Source organism: Dermacentor albipictus, chromosome 6 (assembly GCF_038994185.2).
Source record: "Dermacentor albipictus isolate Rhodes 1998 colony chromosome 6, USDA_Dalb.pri_finalv2, whole genome shotgun sequence".
Classification (NCBI taxonomy): Eukaryota; Metazoa; Arthropoda; class Arachnida; order Ixodida; family Ixodidae; genus Dermacentor; species Dermacentor albipictus.
The window spans coordinates 65,246,356-65,266,947 of record NC_091826.1 but is presented as its reverse complement, the minus strand read 5'-3'; the positions used below and the strand labels follow the sequence as shown (position 1 = coordinate 65,266,947).

General features: G+C 44.3%; 1 protein-coding gene across 4 annotated transcripts in view; it reads left to right on the top strand.

Annotated features, from left to right (window-relative positions):
• The window catches only part of LOC135912314 (zinc finger protein 596-like), an 83,933-nt gene that overhangs the window by 30,619 nt on the left and 32,722 nt on the right, over nucleotides 1-20,592 (top strand). For all 4 annotated transcript variants that reach the window (XM_070540739.1, XM_065444714.1, XM_070540738.1 and 1 more), the window contains one exon: nucleotides 16,293-16,595. In XM_070540739.1, the coding sequence (XP_070396840.1) occupies nucleotides 16,293-16,595 (303 nt within the window). The remainder of the gene's footprint in view (nucleotides 1-16,292; nucleotides 16,596-20,592) is intronic.

Genomic DNA, 20,592 nt, shown 5'->3' with positions numbered 1-20,592 from the left:
ACTGGTGGAAGTGCTGGGTACACAACCCTGCCTGATGCTCTGAACTCCTCTTGGGAGCCATTCATCCAGCCCGTTTCCAGTTACAACTCCTGTGCATTGCTTCAGTCTGCAGTTGCTAGGCCTTGCTCCCGAGTTCCACCCCCTACAGGAACATTCGTCTGGGTGCTGTCTACTTCTGCCAATGGCAACCGCCAGCCCGCCACAGGTTTGACGAGTTCCCCAAGACAGCTCTACTCACAGCCCATCCCAGGTAACCCTCCTGTAACCACTGGTTCCCAATTGCTTTCATGGTGGTGCACATGGAGACGTTGAAGACTGGCTTGACCTGTACAAAGGCGTTGCTAACTTCAAGGGGTGGACTGCTCAACAAAAGCTCTCCCACATGTATTTCGCCCTTGACGGTAGTGCTCTCACGTGGCTTGAAAACCGTGAAACCAATGTCTCTACATGGAATGATTTCCAACGTCAACTCATTGAAACATTTGTGAGTGTCGATCGACGGGACAGTGCCTAGCATCTAATTGGGTTGCACATCCTTAGACTGAACGAAACCATAGCGATGTTTGCAAAGCACATGACCCTCCTGTGTTGTAGAGCTGACCCTCGCATGTCTGAGGAAAAGAAGTTCCAATACCTTTTTGGTGGCATCAAAGAATAACTATGTGCCGGACTTGCGCACAATCCATCGAGTACCGTGGCTGATTTCATACAGGAACCCACTGGTATTGAATGTGCACTCCATCTAAGATGCAGGCTGTACAATCGCTTGCCCACCAGCATTCCTATCAACGCCGCCACAACGACCGTTAACAGTCACAACTCCCTCCGCGACCTAATTCGGGAGATTCCTCACAAAGAACTTCAGAAGCTCTGGACACCAATAGTGGGCACACCCGTGGCGTCAGTCACTGAAGTCGTCCGTAATGAAATTAGGCAAGCGTTCTCTGCAGGCGATCCTAGTCATGAGCAGCATCCCATAAGTTAACCCGATGCTCTGTGACGTCCATCTGCTGTTACGCTCGTTCGGTTGCACTATTAGCCGCCGGGAGCCTCACCTTAGTCATCACCACCAGAGGAAACGTTAAGACATCCGCCAGTTGTGTCGATCCCGTCCTATCGTCAGCCGCTGCCAGCTGCATTCTGCTCACCGCTACAAGACGAGGCGTTGAGGGTTCTGCAAATTGGATAAGCGGATGTATCGGACAGGCATCGGACATATTGCCTGGTTTTGCTGGTACTGCGATGCCTCATTCCGACCTCGTCAATTCTGGTCTGACGGTCGCGCATCTGTGACAACTACAGGTGATGACACTGCTTTTCAAGGTCCTCTGGTAATGCACGCTCGAAACGATGACTCTTCCTGATCATCAGACTAATTTCAGCTGATGGTCACACTCTTCGTCCTCTGCTCAATCATCTTCACTGAATGGACATCCTTTTGGTGCCCTCCAGGGAAGAAGGTTACCCAGCTCACGCGGGGAAACTAGCGGCAGTGACTTCTGGGAGTAAGTTTGCTGGCCTACAACAAGACAGTGCAAAATCCCCAATAAACCTGCTGCAGGATGCCATGAAACTGACAAACCCTGTTACCGATGAAATTGCTAGCATAAATCTTATTGTTTCCGTTGAAAGACAGCAAGTGGCAGCACTAGTTGACACTGGTGCCGATTATTCCATAATGAGTCAAGGTCTAGCTGCTCGCTTTAAGAAAGTAAAAACGCCCTGGACTGAACCCCATATAAGGATTGCATGTGGCCAACTGCTCATGCCTGCTGGAAGCTGTACTGAAAGAATCACCATTGGAGATTCTTCCTTCATGGCCACTTTCTTCGTTCTTCCAACATGTTGCCAAGATTTAATCATGGGCATGAATTTTCTACAGGAATATGGCGCCATAATCAACATCCCAAACCGTTCAGTTATGTTTCATACGAGTCCTGATTTATATTCACTGCCTATTGCCTCAACACAGCTCCTTTTCTTTAATCAAAAACGAGGTGATCGTCCCACCTTGGTCATGTATCCTTGTTTCGGTTTTATGTGACGTACCATTTCGTTGTGAAGAAGTGGCAGACCAAGTAATGCCATAGTTATTTACTCATGTTATTTCCGTTGCATGAAGCATCATAAATATTACCGATGGGCGCATTGACTTTTTGTAACCAATTTTAGCAAAGAGCGAAGGCATCTACCAAGGGGCATGGCTGTGGCCTATTTGGCAACATTGCTGCTGTTCGTGGCTTCTTTTCAGTACTCATGAAGTGTCTGCATATAAGACCCAGCACCTGTGCTTGACGTAAACACTACTTTACTGCAACACGAGCGAAAACGGCTCCTTGTGCTACTGGCTGAGTTCCATGACTGCTTTGCGTTGACGTTAGAGTCGGTCGGACGCCCTTAACCAAGCACCAAATGATGACAGAGGATGCAATGAGACCAATTCACCAAAACCCTTATCGTGTGGTCCTAAAAGAATGTGAGACGATACAACAGCACGTAAACCAAATGCTTGAAGACAATATGATTCGTCCTTCCAAGAGCCCCTAAGTATCCCCTGTAGTTTTGGTCAAGAAGAAGGATGGCAGCTTGCATTTCTGTGTGAAAAAATAAGGATTGTCTGAACAGTGCATAGTCCGTGTTGGAAACAAGAATGGCCAGAAGGTGCTTCCAGTCACGTGAGGTGTTGGGTATGAAATGGTGTAGAAATGTCTTGGTGTGAGAGGATGCACACCCTACTTTACTAATGTGGTCAACCCACGATGAAAGGTTGTGGGTGGAGGGATAAGCTCGGTGCGTAGATGGTGATGATGGTAGACTTCCTGAAGTAAGCCTAAGCAAAAAATTTCTCTGCCTAATGATAACTGAGACGACGGTAAACTGGCTTTCAGTGCTGTTATGCTGGATGTACGAAAGTAATTGGCTAGTATAAAATGTGTAGTGTTATTCTGAATCAGTTCAAGCTCATTAATAAGGTTATCATGGTCAGGATCCTAAACAGCAGCAGCATATTCTAATTTGGGTTTTGTAAAGAAGCAATTTAAGTTCTGTTGGGGACTTACTGAAATTTCGACGTAAGTACCATACCATTCGATTTGCATTATTATTGCGGTGATGTAAGTTTTCAATGTTAGATTGTCAGACGTTACATTGATTAAGTAATATGCATTTGCTGACACGTGCAGGCAAGACAGCTATCAGGGACAAAGGATCGGTTTAAATACAAGATCGATGGTTGTCACTAGAAATGCTGCACAAATAACTTTACATCTTTGGAGCCTTGCCATAAACAACTTTTCTAAATATGAGTAACTGCTGTATGATTTGCTTTCCAAAAATGTGAAATAAATGGTTGGCGATGGCTGATAGTAGTGGAAAGAGAAAAGATGGGGAGATCCAACACACATGTTGGAATTTGTGTGAAACAAAGCTTAAGTAAAGCAGTTGATGAAATGCTTTACAATTATTGGTGGCACAAGCTGTTTTGTTGCTTTCATCCTATGCTACATGTAATCTCATGTAATGTTTGTCATGTAGGTTTCCACTGCAAAACAGAAAACAAAGCTTGCATTGCCCATTTTCTTTCTGCATTGCTTTAAAAACTTGCTGTCTGACTTCGTATAATTTACGATTGTTTGTCTTACAACTTTACACAAAAACTGAAAAAGAAAGTGTATATACATATATATAAAAAGGCGAGGGATATTACACAGGCTTCTGCTGTCTTAGCAACATAGCTTTTTGTTTCATAAACTGCCCCATCTGGTAGGATACGTTTATACCAGTGGGATCATACTGAAAGTTCTCAGCTGCCTCCGCACTTTCCCGGTAGACTGTTGAAGTGCTTCTGTGCTTTTCTAATCCATCTAACTGCTTTTCGAGCTCATTCCAGACACCACTACTTCATTGCAGTTAATAGCAAAAATGGGAATGAAGCGGCACTCTGATTTTTGATGTTTCGATTTAGGTTATTAACAAGCGACCGCTTATTGCTTACACACGGCTTGTCCACTGTCAAATGTCCACATACTAACATGTATATGTTAGTATAGGACATTAGTTAGTAGCCCATTTAATGACTCTGAGACTCATTTCTGGCTGCTCCCAATGCGACTACAAAAGGACATTTGCCAGTCAATAATATCACTTGATATCGAATTTTAAGGTGTTCAGAGGAAGTGATGCAATCCCAATTATGCTTAATTTGGCTTCACGTATAGTAGCTGTTTACATTCTGTATTATGTCACAATAGGTAAGTTTTGTTCTTTGAACTGCACTTGCTTTCAGTTTGTGCACAAGTGACATTCATTAATTGTCAATACCGTAGGACCACATGGTGTACCTTGAATCACTCTCTTAATTTTTTTAATGTTTGAGAGGTCAGTAATGTTTACGTCGTTTTAGCAAACATGTTTCATGCACAATAGTTGTATGAAGGTGCCATGTGTGTATCATTTTCTTGATGTGTTTGTAGCAACCATCATTTGCTTTATTCCAGCCTGTATTGTTTGCCTTTGCATCCAAAATAAAGGTTTTTGTTATTGTGATGACGTAACGCCAAGCGCATTCCGTGCCACTTCGTCATCACGGGCACTGATATCAGCAGCGGATAAGTAACCGCGGCCTATAAAAAGCGTGTGCTAAAGAATAAAGGTGGATTCCTTGTTCTGCACCGGCCACTGTCATTTTCTGGAGTACGGCTTCTCGGTTGCCGCACGCTACCACACTGGCAACGAGGATGGGATCAGGACAGCTTGTCACTTGCTTCTTCGATTGCTGCTGAAGACGACTACCGCGGGGCCGGCACTGCAATGGCGAAGGTGGGAAAAATTGATAACTTTGACGAAGGAAGCGATAGCTTCGAGTCCTACTTGGAAAGATTTGAGCTTTACGTCTCGGCAAATGACATAGCTGAAGGCAGGAAACTGGCTGTATTCTTGACGGTAGTGGGTCCTCGAGTGTATGAGGTATTGAAGAACCTGTTGTTTCCACATTCCCCATCAAGCAAAACGTATAACGAGGTAACGGCTCTGCTAAAAAGTCACTACAGTCCCAGAAAGGCCGTGATAGCAGAAAGGTGCCGATTTAACCGAAGGATGCAACTTGAGCAAGAGACTGTAGCTGAATTTGTGGTTCAGCTGAAGCACCTGACCAGAAGTTGCGAGTTTGGGAAATTTCTAGACGAAGCACTTCGAGACCGACTAGTTGCAGGACTGCGATGCGCCGATACACAACGGGAGCTGTTTACAGCTGAAGAGCTGACATTCGAACAAGCGTGCAAAATCGTGTTCCACCATTAACTAGCATCCACACAGATTCGGCAAATGGCATTAGAAAAGCACCAAGGCAGTTCACAAAGGCATTCTAGATTAGAAGTTGTGTTCTAAAGCAAGGCAGTCAAGCTAGGGACCGCTATCGAGGCAAGAATGAGTGCCTAGAGTGTTTCCGTTGCGGTAAACGTCACACGGTGGAAAGCTGCCGGTACCGCAAGTATAAGTGCCATAACTGCGGTGAGCAGGGTCACTTGAGAACAATGTGCAGACAGCGCCCAGGCAGAACAAAGGCATTGAATGCAATCAATAGCCCGGCAGACGATTCGGACTAAGAGCAAGAAATATACAGTGTGGCAAATAATAATTCAGCGTACTATGTCACTGTTCGGATGGAAGGACAAACCATAAAGATGCAGATAGACACCGGGGCTTCCGTCACCGTCATGCCTAAGTCGGTTTTTCAGCACAAGTTTCCGCAACTGACTATCAAGAAAGCGACTGTTCCTTTAAGGACGTATACGGGTGAGCTGGTGCCAGTTGTAGTATCAGTGAACGTGCGAGTCGAGCATGGTGACCAAACTGATATTTTACCTGTGCTGATAGTAGATGACAGGGCAAGAAGGCTGCCATGTCTGCTTGGTCGCAACTGGTTGACAAAGCTTAAAATAAAATGGCAAGAACTTCGAGCTGTAGAGCAAGAGGACGCTGTGGATGAGCTAAAGAAGAAATTTGAGGCAGTGTTTTCACCGCAGATAGGGTTCATAACGGGTTACAAGGCACAAGTTCATTTGAAGCCAAATAGCACGCCAGTATTTTGCAAGGCCCGTCCTGTGCCTTTTGCATTGAAGCAAGCTGTGTCTGAAGAACTTGATACCTTAGAACGGACTGGGGTATTGAAAAAAGTCACCAGAAGCGATTGGGCAACCCCGTTAGTGGTGGTACCCAAGGATGGGGGAGCAAAAGTGCGGCTCTGTGGCGACTACAAGGTCACTGTGAACCCGGCGCTTCTCACTGAGCATTACCCTCTTCCATTGCCAGAGGACTTGTTCGCAACGTTAGCAGGTTCAAGGGTATTCTGTGTGCTTGACCTTGCTACCGCTTACCAGCAAGTAGAACTTGACGAAGCTGCGAAGGCGATTTTAACTGTGAACACACACCAAGGTCTTTACCAATACCAGCGTCTCCCTTATGGCATTGCAAGTGCTCCTGCCATATTCCAGTCGCTCATGGACAGGATTCTCAAAGGCGTCCCTCAAGTAGGGTGTTACATTGATGATGTCATAATTGGGGGTACGAGTGCTGATGACTGTCGGCAAAAGCTGGAAGAGGTGTTAACATGATTACAGGATCACAATGTGACGCTGTGCATGGAAAAATGCAAGCTCTTTTGCAGCGAAGTTCGCTACCTGGACCACAGAATTTCAGCAGCGGGAATCAAGCCATTGGAATCGAAAGTAAGGGCGATAAAGGATGCGCCCGAGACCATGAATGGTACAGAACTTAAGTCTTTTCTTGGAATGGTAACATTCTACGCTAAGTTCCTATCGGACTTGGCAACCGTAGCTGCGCCGCTCTACGAGCTGTTGGACAAGTAAATGCGCTCTTGCGTTTCGAGAAACGGAGAACTTACTCACGACCAGTCCGGTACTTGCTTACTATGATCCAAAGCAACCCTTGGCGCTAAGCTGTGATGCGTCGCAGTATGGGCTCGGCGCGGTTCTTTTTCATATACTTCCAAATGGTACAGAAAAACCCATTGCTTTTGTGTCCAGGACCCTATCGCAAGCTGAGCGCAGCTATGCCCAGATCGAGCGAGAAGCGTTGGCGATAATCTTTGCCCTCAAGAAATTCCATCGCTATCTGTATGGGCGGACATTCACGTTGTTCACGGACCATCAACCGCTGATAAGCATCTTAGGGCCACGGAAGCAGGTTCCATCTCTGGCAGCCGCTCGCATGCAGCGATGGGCTTTAATCTTGGCTTCTTATCGCTACGACTTGAAGTATAAGAAAGGATCTCAAATGCAAGTTGCAGATGCACTGTCCAGACTACCTGTTTTAAGTGGAACCAGTATAGAGGAGACAGATACCCTCGCTGTTTTTGAAACTACGCCACTGACGGCTATGGATGTTGCTAAAGCGACCAAGTATGACGGCACGCTAAGCAAGGTTTACCGATATACACTGGAAGGATGGCCAGCACAAGTCAAAGACGCTGAACTAATACCGTACTATAGCAGACGCGTGGAGCTATCGTTAGAATCAGGATGCGTCACGTGGGGAAGTCGTGTTAGTGTGCCAACAACGTTGCAAGACGCCGTGCTGGGATTGTTGCACGCAGAACACCCCGGGGCATCACGCATGAAGATGCTCGCTCGTAGCCTACTATGGTGGCCAGGCCTAGATGCAGACATAGAAGGAGTGGTAAAAAGGTGCAGCATCTGCAAAGCGATGCAAAACAGTCCTCCTCATGCACCGCTCGAGCCATGGCCGTTTCCCGCCCGATGCTGGCAGCGAGTGCACTTGGATTTTTTCGAATTTGAAAAAACGACATTCCTTTTGTGTGTTGACTCGTTTTCGAAGTGGATTGAGGTGTTCCCTATGAGCTCAACTACGGCCGCGAAGACTATCGAGCGTTTGCGGAGTCTATTTGCTTCTTACGGATTCCCTGAACAAGTCATTCCTGATAATGGTCCACAGTTTTCATCACAGAAGTTCCAGGACTTCCTCGATGCCTGTGGCATCAGGCGCACGTACAGCCCGCCATACCATCCGGAATCCAATGGAGCTGCTGAGAGGATGGTGCAAACCGTTAAGAGGAGCCTCCGCAAGCAGCTGTTGCACGACAAGGGAGAAAACGGCAGACCGCTGCGGGAGAGGCTGGACAACTTCTTCCTGGCATATCAGACAACACCTAGCAGAGTAACAGGCAAGTGTCCAGCCGAACTGTTCCTGAAACGAATACCGCGCACGAGACTGTCCTTGCTAAGGCCCTCATTTCGAGACGACATGCAGAGCAAGCAAGAAGCGGTAAAGCGGCAGCATGACCAACGAAGATCGAGTTTCTGTTCATTCAGGGCAGGGGACTGCGTATACGTAAAGACTGTCAGGCAAGAGAAAGTGTCGTGGACTGAAGGGTGTGTGGTGCAGCCAGTTAGCTCTGTGACCTATCTCGTAAAAACACAGAACACAGTCCGCCACGTTCATGTTGACCATTTACGCTCGCGCAGTTTCCAGCATGCAGGATCAAACGTGGGTGCGGAGGCCCCGAGAAGACACGGCACTGAAGACGTTGTGCGTCATCGGGAGGCCCCAACCATGCCCCAGCAGGCGTATCATGAAGCGGACACGGCAGCACCTCCCCCAGAGGATGCAATAACGCCGGAACCACCACCACCAGACGGGCAGGAATTGCCACTGCCTGCTCCCCACAATGACCATCCTCAGACGCAAGCCGAAGCACCTTCCGACCCTCCACCAGTACTGCGCCGAAGCCAGCGTGCCAGGAAACCACCAGACCTATATGGGTCTCACGATGTCTGCCACTGAAAATAGTAATGACGACGACGATCTTGGGGGGGAGGAATGTGATGACGTAACGCCAAGCGCATGCCATGCCACTTCGTCATCACGGGCACTGATATCAGCAGCGGATAAGTAACCGCTGCCTATAAAAAGCGTGTGCTAAAGAATAAAGGTGGATTCCTTGTTCTGCACCGGCCACTGTCATTTTCTGGAGTACGGCTTCTTGGATTCCTTGTTCTGCACTGGCCACTGTCATTTTCTGGGGTACGGCTTCTCGGTTACCGCACGCTACCACAGTTATGGTGCTCCATAATCTGGTGTCAGCTTTAAGAAAGTATTGTTGATACTTGATTAAGTTCCTTATATCCTTTGCACATTTTCTTGACATTTTGCTGCATGAACAATTGCTTGCCTGTTGTTTAATATCAATTTTTGTCAGTGAATTTATAAAAGGAAGCGCATAAAGTAATTATTCTGAGGGCATTTAATTTTTGGCTTTTTTTTTACTTGTGCATTGCTTATTTGAAAATAATATTTCTGATCCTATACCAGACACTAGGTAAAAAAAAAGAAACTTTTGCCTGCGTGGAAGCAAAATGTCGCTGTTTTTCTGTCACTTAGTTAAGGAGAGACAAAAAAATCCGTAACAGCTAAAGTATGAGCACGATTGGCAAAAGCAGTGAAACAATACGATTTTGGTTTATGGGACAAATAGAAACTGCAAATAAATGGCACAGTTTCTTTTGTTCAGTAGTAATGGACATGCCACGCAAGCCTTATACTTTTGCGCAGTTTGTAAGTAAGCTCCTTGTTTTTTTTTTTTGTATGGTTGTCAATCCAACAATCTTAGCATTTTATTCTATTCTTTAGGTATTTTGTGTGTCATTGTTTTTGCCATTACCCGTGAATTTTCTCTTTCTTTTGTTGTCATGAGTATGTCATACAGGTCGTCCAGTTATGTGCAATATCTCAGTGAATATATCAGAAGCTCTTCGTCTTTAGGGCATTATATTAAAGATCTTTACATAAAATAGCCTTCGCGTTTTCTTGAGTTTTATATTCTTTTTTTATTTCACTGTCTGTGAACCTTTGTGTTGTTTTGTTATCATGTACATGTCATGTATTTTTCACCTTTGTTTACTTTCTGAGTGTGTATCATACCATGTTATGCGAAAATATTTGTTTTCCGAAATGGAAGTCAATAAAACGAGGCCAACGAACTGTTGTTTTGGAAGTGGAATTTATGTATGTTCTGGCATATGCTGGCATACTGAAAGTATGGACAAGGCTGTGCGTGTGCTTGCTAACGCACAAAGAACTCATGGCGCACCACATGCCAGTTAACAAACAATGCCTGGTGTAGCACACGTGCGCGATAAAAAAAAAAATGCGCCGCAGACAGGCAAAAAGAAAGCGAAATGTAAAGTGGCATGAGGAAGGGTGGAGAGGGAGCAGAGCGGGTCATCATAATAAAAAAGAAAGAACAAAGAGCGCTAGAGTGAGGAGGTGCCACGCACCTGCTGTTTCTGTTGCCATGACAATATAAACAACCGTGTGCGCCGCCATTTTGCCAATGTATCACCCTCGTCGCTAAGGTTGTAACTCAAGGGAACCTTGGCGCTAGCATCGATAGACCGTCAGCTCAAAAACGGCCAATGGCAGCCATGCGGAGATTCACCCCTGGGCAATGCCTCCTTTACTAGATGCCTGCCGCATGAGCTGAGAAGTTGGTTTCGGCCTTTCTCTCTTTCCTCTTCTCCACCTCTGTCGGCTGCTCCAAACTTCAATCACGTGCTCCTGCCTCCGAGATTTTAGCACTGCTTGTTGCAATCCCGGAAGCAGGACCCGGGGTTACTTGTCAAGCCATTGGACGAGCACGCACCAGCCTAGTTATCGTCACTTCCTCCGCTACAGGAAGTAGGGTCGGCAGCGAGCGCCGTCTCTCAGCAACTACCCCTAACTACAGAAACCTCCGCTCCAATGGGAATACTAGTGACACGGCTGCATCTAGTAAAGGAGGCGTTGCCCTGGGCCGTGGCCACCAGACAGTCTACCATTGGCTAGGCTGGGTCGTCTCGACTGCATCTCTCCATGGCTGCTTGGTTCATGCCGCGCATGCTGACACCTTTTCGTAGGCTGACGACCGTGTCGCCATGATCTACGAAGCTTGCTACCCAGTACTAATATGGCATCAACTCACAAGGCATCACCGAAATGACTGCAACCAGGAATACTATATTTCTGGAGGCTTATAATGCAATGGCAGTTGTAAAAATTTTAATATTGTGTAGTATTATGTATGAAAAATAAGGTTATCTTGTTATTTTTTTCATGTTCTCTCAAAATCTTGTACTTTTTTGTTTAACTTGCAGAAGCGATATCTCGACCTTCAGGGCACATAGAGCCATTATTATTGCATTGGCATGTAGCTACATGCGTGTAGCTCGAAATGTCAGGAGCAGATTATTAAATCTAGGCTTTGGAAATGTGTAAGTTGGCTATTAATTGCACCACATGATAGCCATCTCTAAACATTGAATTTAATTTGCTATAAAATAGTTAACACCTGCCATGTAAAATAAAAGTACTCCTAAATTTGTTTTCCTCACAATTTAGTATCCAGCCGTATGTCAAAATTAATGTTCTGGCTGGTAGTGTTCGTGCTGTTGTACAGATAAACAATACCGAATTCATTTTATTTATCTCTGGTACTGGGCATATTTGAAATCTAATTTCATTGTTTAAAACCAGCATGAGAAACTTAGTGAGAGAGAATTTTCATTAAGTTTCATCTAAAAATAAAATATTTTTCAGGAACCACTTCCCCACATAATGGAACACATGAAACAGGTGCTGACTCCAAGTAAAATTTATCGCACAAGGGCAAGAAATCTAGCACAGCTGTACGTGTGCTAGACTACTATAATATGGTCAACTGTAGACAGCAGATTTGGCACATACATTCGTTTCTGGGGTGCAGCAATGAAACATGCTGTGGCAGTGTTGCAATCAATGTGAACTGCAATGCGATGCCAGGAACTTCATGCCGTTTAACATGTCTGCCGCATCACGTGCAGGTATGTCTAATAGACTGGTGTTTTTAGCCAATTGACAGTGACCGCAGTATACGGTTGGACGTATTGTGGATCTCATTACGTTTTTCCTCAACTAAAAGAGGTTTCTTGCATTACAACATGCCAAGGTGTCTTTGTTACTCTGAAGTTTTGTGCAATTTATAAAGTCAAGGAAGTTGTAATTGAAAGTAGATTTGGATAACCGTGACATTGATGAGCATTCATGTCCTGGCTGCAAGCTAGGTAACAGTTTATTCTTGTTAAAGAGCCATTTTTCTCTGAAGGTGTGAAAGGTGGATTTGATATATGTCTTGTTCACTTACAGTAAACGAGGCTTCACCAGTGCTCACCAATCGCACTTTTGATGCACTGAGTGCTGGCAGGCGCATTGGGACATCTATCGGTTGCTTGAAACAGGAGCCAATGTGATCAAGACTGAGTGTGTATTGAACTTAGTTTTCAAAACATTGATTCTTTCATACTGAGAAAAGCTATTTGTTTTATTGAGTAAGTTCGGCACGAGTCAGTCAACAACCGTTTGCAATAAATATACGAGATAATAATACATTGGGAAGCAAAGTATTGTGCTCCAATCTTAGTATGTCTGTCAATACAAAAGAAAGAACTTTGTGTGGGTGCAACTGTTAATGTTTATGCTGGCTCTGACAGTGATCCTCGTGCTGTTACAGATGTGTCCATGCCTCCTGAAAGAACATCGAACAAGTTGCAGTGCTTGAGCTTCTACTCTAAACAAGCGTGCCAGATATTTGAACAGCATGCGTTTTTCTTTGCTACATGACAAAGCAGTTTGATCTATGATTGATTTACCATTATGATAGTGATATGCCTATTTACCAATTGCCACCTATGCTTCTCTAATGGCAAATTCGCTTGCTGCCCCATCATTTTACTAAAATCATGAAATAGAAAAAAGTTTGATTGCACTGACTGATATGTAATCATCAGGCTAAAAGAAATACGCCAATGTAGAAGTAGAGAATGTAATATATAGTGTGAAATATTGACTGTCTTTATATATGTGTGCATGTTTGTTGGGGAGGGGGATGCCATTTCATATTGCAGTTGCTGAAGTAATGGAAAAGGATCATGTAAATTGTTTGCAGTTCACTACTTCAACGAAAAAATCGCCTTGTTTAATGCTCAGCGATGCGGCTGCTCCACCACCTGCAAATATGGTGTCAATGTGATGAACACTTTATTCTTTATTTAGTTACAGATATTTATCATTTTATTTGATAGTTCTTTCTTTTGTTTATAATGCTATTTCATTTTATATGCTGCATTGTTGTAACATCAGTCGATGCCCTTGTGATGCATTGTATAAACCTTCTGTAGCACAGTGTTCGCTCTTGTGATGCATATTATAAATCCTTCTGTAGTACAGTGTTAGAGATAAAAGGAACTTAAGTATTTAACCTAATATATTGGTTGTTGACTACAGGCAACAGACCAGAAAACATTCTTTTGCTGAGTTTTGGTATTAAGTACAAAGTTTCTGGCTAAATGTCTTCAGCCAACACTGAATAACAGGCAGCAAGCATCATTTGTTGGTATAGAGCAGGAGCACAGGCCGAGGAATTAAGGTCGCTCGTGCCTCACTTTATCTTGAATCTATGTTTAGAGGAGACGTACTGATGCAAGGTCTCTGGCTGAAGTGGTTTCACACACAAGGTGTACAGTAAAGAAAATGTACTCATATGGCCTCCATATGCAGAAAACTGTCTGTAGAAATTCCATATGGATCCGTTTGCAACTTTCACGGCCTATAGGGGGCGCCACCTTAAATCGAACATGGCTGTCCGAGAGATTGAGAACTAGAGCAGTCGGTGCAGTGCTGCGGTCGTCTTGCTCAGTGACATGTTGTTTCGCGTCATCATGTTGAAATGTGTCATCAATTTACACGCCCGCTGTCGTTAGCCTGCGTAATGGCTCATATTGGGCGACCAGGACGCAAGATTCGAAGCCTGCTTGAAGGCGAGGAAGTTTTAAATGCTGGTCATCTTGTGTGTTGCGGCATAAATCGTGCACATCAACGTCCGTGAATGGTGAAGGCCTTTGCATACAATCTTCGCGGCTTCGATGCAAACCGCACAAGCTGTGGTTTCAGTTTTACTGTGACGTTGTTATTAAGAGAAGTGACCGTGCTTTCTATTTGCTATTCTATTAATTTGACCTTTTTGAACGGGTACCATGAACTTGTATACGGTGTGGTGCTCTCTGCAAGTTGTTACTTAGACCGCTTGAATAAGCCACCGTGTCGAGAAAAAGAACCATGCTGGTGTCGCGCGACCGAAGTCCTTTACATCGATGGGAGTGAAAAGCAGCCCCAAAGCGGCATTTTGTGTGCGAAAATTGCTTCTCTATTTATCTCTGCCTGTGTTCACAAAGCTGGATGTTGAACACGACAAGTAAACAAAAAACCATATCTGACCGCTTTTGCGAGCTAATACGATAACCGTTCAGCCTTGTAATTTAGTTATTGCGCTTTATGCGTGCTGTGCAAGCTACAGTCTTGCGGTAGTTTTACTCCTACTCCGTCTTGCCTATAGACAGATCAAGTGATACATAGCCGATATTTACCGGTCCGCGGAAATGCTCGCTTCATTCTTGAAGTTATCTTTATAAAATAATATACACGCAAATCAGCTGAGGATTCGCTACGCGAACATTGCACAGTAGTTTAACGTTTGTTGGACTAGAATTTGTTACCTTACGAGTGCAGTCATGTGCGCCTGTGCACACGTTGCAGCCGTGCATCGAAGTGGCAGACGAGGTACGGATTCCAGGTCCCTCTATGCTTGCGTCACTTTGCTTCGATGCACAAATGAGAAACTCATCTCTCTGTTCGAAAATGGAATGTCAAGCCGGCGTTGCACAGCACGAATGCGTGAAGAACAAAAAATTTTGAAGCAGGTACAAGGCTTCACGGAGAATGTTAGCGCTCCAACGTAGCCGCAAAGGCATGAGTGGCAAGAACGCAAGCAGCAATCATCCTACAACACATTTGAGTTAAGATTGCACATCATTTCTTTCCCTGCACGTAATATAGAGCTATGCCTGCGTCTTGATGGAGGTGCATCTATTCGCGATTTCAAGTGCTCGGGATTGGTCACTTACCTGTCATATTCCAAAAAAATTCCTCCGGCATGAAGTGTGCACTGCAAACCTTCATCGCTTCTGTGACAGCTTTGCGAATCCGCAGCGCAATAATCAATTTCTTACTCATGGACGCAGACGGTCGGAATGAGTGAAGGCTCGCATCACCTACCGCATAACTACCGCTCGGCACCCATTGCAGCACGCAGCAAATACGGTTACTCCTATGTTTGCTCATTCTGAGCATGTTAAGTGTCCTTCAGGATCCCACGGGAGCTTTGAAAGCGTTAAAACATCAACCAAAAGTGAAGGAAAAGCATACACAACACCAATACGCTACCCGAAAAGGCGGCAGCCAGTGGCGAGTATAATCTTTCAATTGTTTTCGGCCGCCGCCGCACGACGGTGCCACCGTACATGAAAGTTGCGAATAGGCTTGGGGTGAAGCCTACTTCAAGTTTTCTGCCTTGTGTTTCTCCCTTACTGCTGAAAAAGATTCCACAAACTGTTTTTCTTTTAGTTGGTTATGCTTATTCTTAATGTGTTTTGTGCACTTAGATAGTAGCAAATAAACATATTTTTCTAGTATTGATATGCGCCGTCAATAAAAGGTTAAGCATAATATAAAAACTGTAAGACAAATCCAATGTCTATGTATTGGGAGCGTAAGATTTTATCTACCAAGGCTAGTTATTCTTTTAGTGATAACAATGCTTTATTTTTTAATGCTTGGAAGTGGACCTGTATTCTCCTCTACTAGTACTTGTGCTGTCAGTTAAGCCTCTTGTAAATGCTGTGTTGATTCCTCTTTCTTTTTTATATAGTTTCACGTGTTTCTTTTTTTTAGTTTCTTTCATTTGTGTTAATATTTGATTTCATGTGTTCAGATATCTAATGATGCTCTTGTCATGCTGTATCGTGGTGCAAAAAAACATGTAATACTTAGTATTAATAGTTAATAAATAATAATTTACAAATAAGTAAATGGTTCTATAAGCAATGCATAAGCAACTATTTAGGTATTGTATCAAAATTGGTTGCCAAATCTCGTCTGTGTTCGAGCTATAACGTATGTATTAAAGATAATTCTATACAGAGATGTATGCAGATATAGGAGTTATTGTGACATGTACTGCACCAGCACACTGTAGATAGAGTAATATTTAGGTTGCCAGGCCAAAGCTTATCAAGTTCTTTGCTTTCGAGTGAGGCAACACTTTTTAATTGCCAGATGTAGTACTTTAATTCCATCAAATAGATGACACAGTACTACATTGACTTCCTGCACTCCTTCTGGCTTTGCAGATTCCTTGCGATTGGCATCCCGTGAGCGGTACCTTTCACTGGTCTCCGTATGTGATCAGCTGCATTGCTGCCGGCAGTGCACTTACAAGACTGGGCACAAAAAGCACATGGCGCAACACCTGCGCATACACACAGGCGAGCGCCCCTTCAAGTGCCACCTGTGCCCGGAAGCATTCACCCAGGATGGCAACCTGAGACGCCATTTGTGCACTCACACAGGAGAGCGCCCCTACCAGTGCCCCCTGTGCCCAGAAGCATTCGCTCAGAGTAGCACCCTGAGACGCCATATGAGCACCCACCCAGGTGAGCGCCCCTACCAGTGCCACCAGTGCCCGGAAGCATTTGCTCAGCGTGTGCACCTTACACGCCATGCGCGCAGCCACACTGGAGAGCGTGCCTTTGCCTGCACCCGCTGCAGTGCATCCTTTTCGCAGAAGGACCACCTCACCAACCACATGTCCCATCACTCAGAGAAGCCCCAATGGTCAAGAGCTTGAAAGTTTTTTGTAGGTCAACCAGTTCATAATTTTTTTACAGCAAAAAAAATGATTTATACACTGCATTTAGAGATTACGAGCTCTATATACCGTAGAATGTTTCTTGTAATATTACCTAACAAAAAGTTGGCCATTACATAATGGAGAGAGGGCAAGAGGTAATATTTAATGGCAGAAAGGTGGAGAGGTCAGCCTGAGTGAAATGCCTCTAGCCTGCTACACCGCGCTGGGGAAGGGGTTTGGGGAACAAGAGGAGAATTTATTGTAGAATGCCTTCATATCACTTCACCTATTACAGCATAACGAAATATTACCTTGATTGTGCATTGGCCTCAAATCTGCCCATGACTGTGTAAGCAAGCTTGAATTTACCCATAACAATTGAGATAAGAATCACACTTACATAGTACACACTGTTTTATTGCAGACTATTGTTCCAGCTGAAATGTACTCAAGCTCATCACAAGCTGAAATGCATGCCTCAGCAGAGTTGGTTCTCAAGCTTTAAGCGTCCAGTGTCATATTTGTGGTTGGGCATTAACAAACCCCATAACATTGGTCGGCACTCGCACACCAAGGCAACGACATCAGAAAGTGAGCACCGCAACTTTTGAGAAGCCATCGGTGATGTTTACTGATGTCATGTCTGGAAACCGAGTAAAGCTGGCATGCTGTATTCAGGGTGTCTACCAACCAGGAAAACCGGGAATTTTCAGGGATATTGAGTAGTCTGGAACAACTCCGGGAATTTCTGCCTCTGTCAGGGAAAATTAGTTGAAGTTTCATTGAAAGGGTCGAAATCCGCGGTAATGCTGGCTCGAGTAACAGACAAGAATCGTAATGAATCGTCTTTGATGACCTGTCATCGGCTGGAGGAGTTGCCAGTGTACAGTCAACGACCGAGTTTCCGGATTCCCGATAGCTTCGCGGCACCATGATGTACCCCATAGAGTCAATCTATCAGAACGTCTGAAATTTTGGACGCAAGAACTCTTCGCTGTCCGATTTTCTGGATGTTTTGCCGTGACCACAGGTGCGAAACGGAATTAATCAAAGCCACCACTGCTGCCATTTTGATTACCTTGCCGCCTCGAACCGGCGCTCGCACGCAGATCCGCTGGCAGCCGTAGTCACCATTGCGGCAACGCTAGGCCTAGCTGCTTCAATGTTTGTTATAAAGCTTCTTGCCCTTCGGCGTCGTGTTTTTTATTGAAAGAATTCGTCGCTGTACACAGTGGCACTGACTCCGTCTTTGTGGTCCTCACGATTGGCTTCAAAGCTCGAAAAGTACAGCGTGTTGCATAGTGCCGGTTCCCAAAAGTCAGCTTTGCCTCAACACAAGTGTTACGTGGTGAAGCATAATAAGCGTGGGAAGCGACAATTGTGACGGGACACACTATCTATTCCTTCATTATACACGAGTCCATCCACCATCTCCTGCCACATTACGGGCACCAATATGCCTAATAAGCGTGCTGGTAGGCCTTTTCAGATGTGCCTGTGGCGATTTGATTCTTTAATGGCAGTAAAAGACATGCGTTCATTTTTACGGACTGCCGGATTTTACGGACGTTTTCGCAACCCTTAGGGAGTCTGAAAAATCGGACGTTGACTGTACACCTGACGAAGAGGATGCTTCGAATGGTCCGTGGGGTGAATGCGCGGGAGGAGGACAAGAACAAAAAGGACCTACGCATTGAGGAATGAACGGGAAAGGAAGCCTGCAGCCGCTTTTTTCTAGGAGCTGTAGCTCAAAAAACAAAGTGTTGGCTGACGTTGGAATGCAGGTGTTCCTCATCCAAATCGAAATAGACTCGCTAAAGCAGTGAAATGCAACACTGAGGTGTTATGCGCAGGCTGAGAGTATGTCAGGAAAGTTGAGGGTGACGCACCAGCTGTGGAGAATCTCATTTGTGACAAAGTTCGGGCCTCACACCAATGAGCTTGCTATAAATTGATAAAAGTAGCTCATATCACCTTCAGTCACGGCGTGCACATTTGTAGACGCGACCTCTTTTTGCCATTTCTGTGCAGTGGTAGCAAGGAATAGAGCATGAACATTAAGCTTCCGGCAAATTGACCGTTCTGTTAACCTAAATTACTTACATTTTGCTTCTGAGTGATATGCATCGTTACAGAGTATCGCTTTGGTTTTGGTGAAGGCACTACCATGTCTTACGTGACGTTTGATGTGGGGCATCTTGGTAGCAACCTTGAAATATATATATATATATATATATATATATATATATATATATATATATATATATAGTATTTACTTCTTTCTTGAAATGCTTGAGGTTAATGAATAACTTGTGCATGTAATTCGAGTGGAGGATTTAATCCTCTTTGCGAAGAAGCGCAGCATGACTGACTGTACAATATTCAAATATTTATTTACTCTGTAATTATAATGACTCATCATAAAATGCTCCAGACTCATTGCAGCACCTTGATTTGCTTTCAGTGGAGTCTCAAGCACCACCTATGTTTCACACATATGTATTGACAGTCTATCATAATTGGTGACTGAAGTGGATATTCGAAAACATTTGTTTATGTATGCATCTTGTTTTTGTTCATATTTGAGAATGTTCCACTTGATTTCAAATGAGCTTTACCATTTTTTTTCAAAGTTATTTTATTTGCTGTGCATTTTACTAACCCCTCGCTACAGATTTTTTATATAAAATAAATGATAATCCTTACTATTCAAACTAGATTAAGTCATTTCTTACCATGCTTACTAGAGAGTGACAGCATCGGGTGTCATAGTGTCAGCCTGTCTTGACATAAAACAAAGTTCTGTCACTCAGGGAATTTCGCAATGGCACTCAGGGAAAACCTGGAAAACTCAGGGAATATGGAAATGTCAACTTGGTAGACACCCTGGTATTAAAATGGTGCAGTAGGTGTTGCCTCTGGCTGGAATCACCTGCCAAGATATCCAGATGTGCGGACTGGTACGTAAGTTGTGTACGTGCACTCCTCTAACATGTCTCTGATGAATTGATGACCATGTGATATTTCTCGCAGCTTTACTGAAGATTACCCATAGGTTGTCTTGACGTTACATATCACAGCTGTTGAGCCGGAACTGCAGATTTCTCAGTACTGTAGGATTAGCACTGCACTGTGGCTCCTCTATTATTGTTTTGGAATTACATATGTATATTTTTTGGTATGCTGTGTACCACGGAACTTCACCAAGGAAAGAAATTTCACAAAAGCACCTAGAGCCAATTTAATTAGCTTACTGTGAAATTCAGCTAGAATTATGTGCTCACTAGCACCTATGTGACTAACATACCACACTTACTTATGTATCACTCAGACTTGCTATGAAAATAGAAAATTCCAGCAGAACCCATCTCGCAGTGAATGTCGACACTAATGCGATTAGCAATAGTGTAGGAACACACTATTGACACTGCTACAACACGTCATGTTTGAGGTGTGTATGTAGCTGGGTTATTGACCAGTTACCTCCACCCAAAAAGTTCATGTACATTGTGAGGCCTGCGGCAGAAAGAATGTTCTACATCTGCTGGCAAGGTTTGTGGTGGTGGCACTCAACACACTGGCTCACAGTCCCAGTGTTAGTTCTAGTAGTAAAAACATAAATACAGCAGAAAGTAGACGGGAAAACAGTGTCGCAGTAGCTCAAATGGTAAGAGCATTGCATATGTAATGCACAGACTTGGGTTCATATCCCACCTGCGGCCACTTGTTTCTTCATCCACTTTCATTTCCATTAATTTATCATTCTTTAAATTCAATTAGTCAGTACAAGTAATTCCACC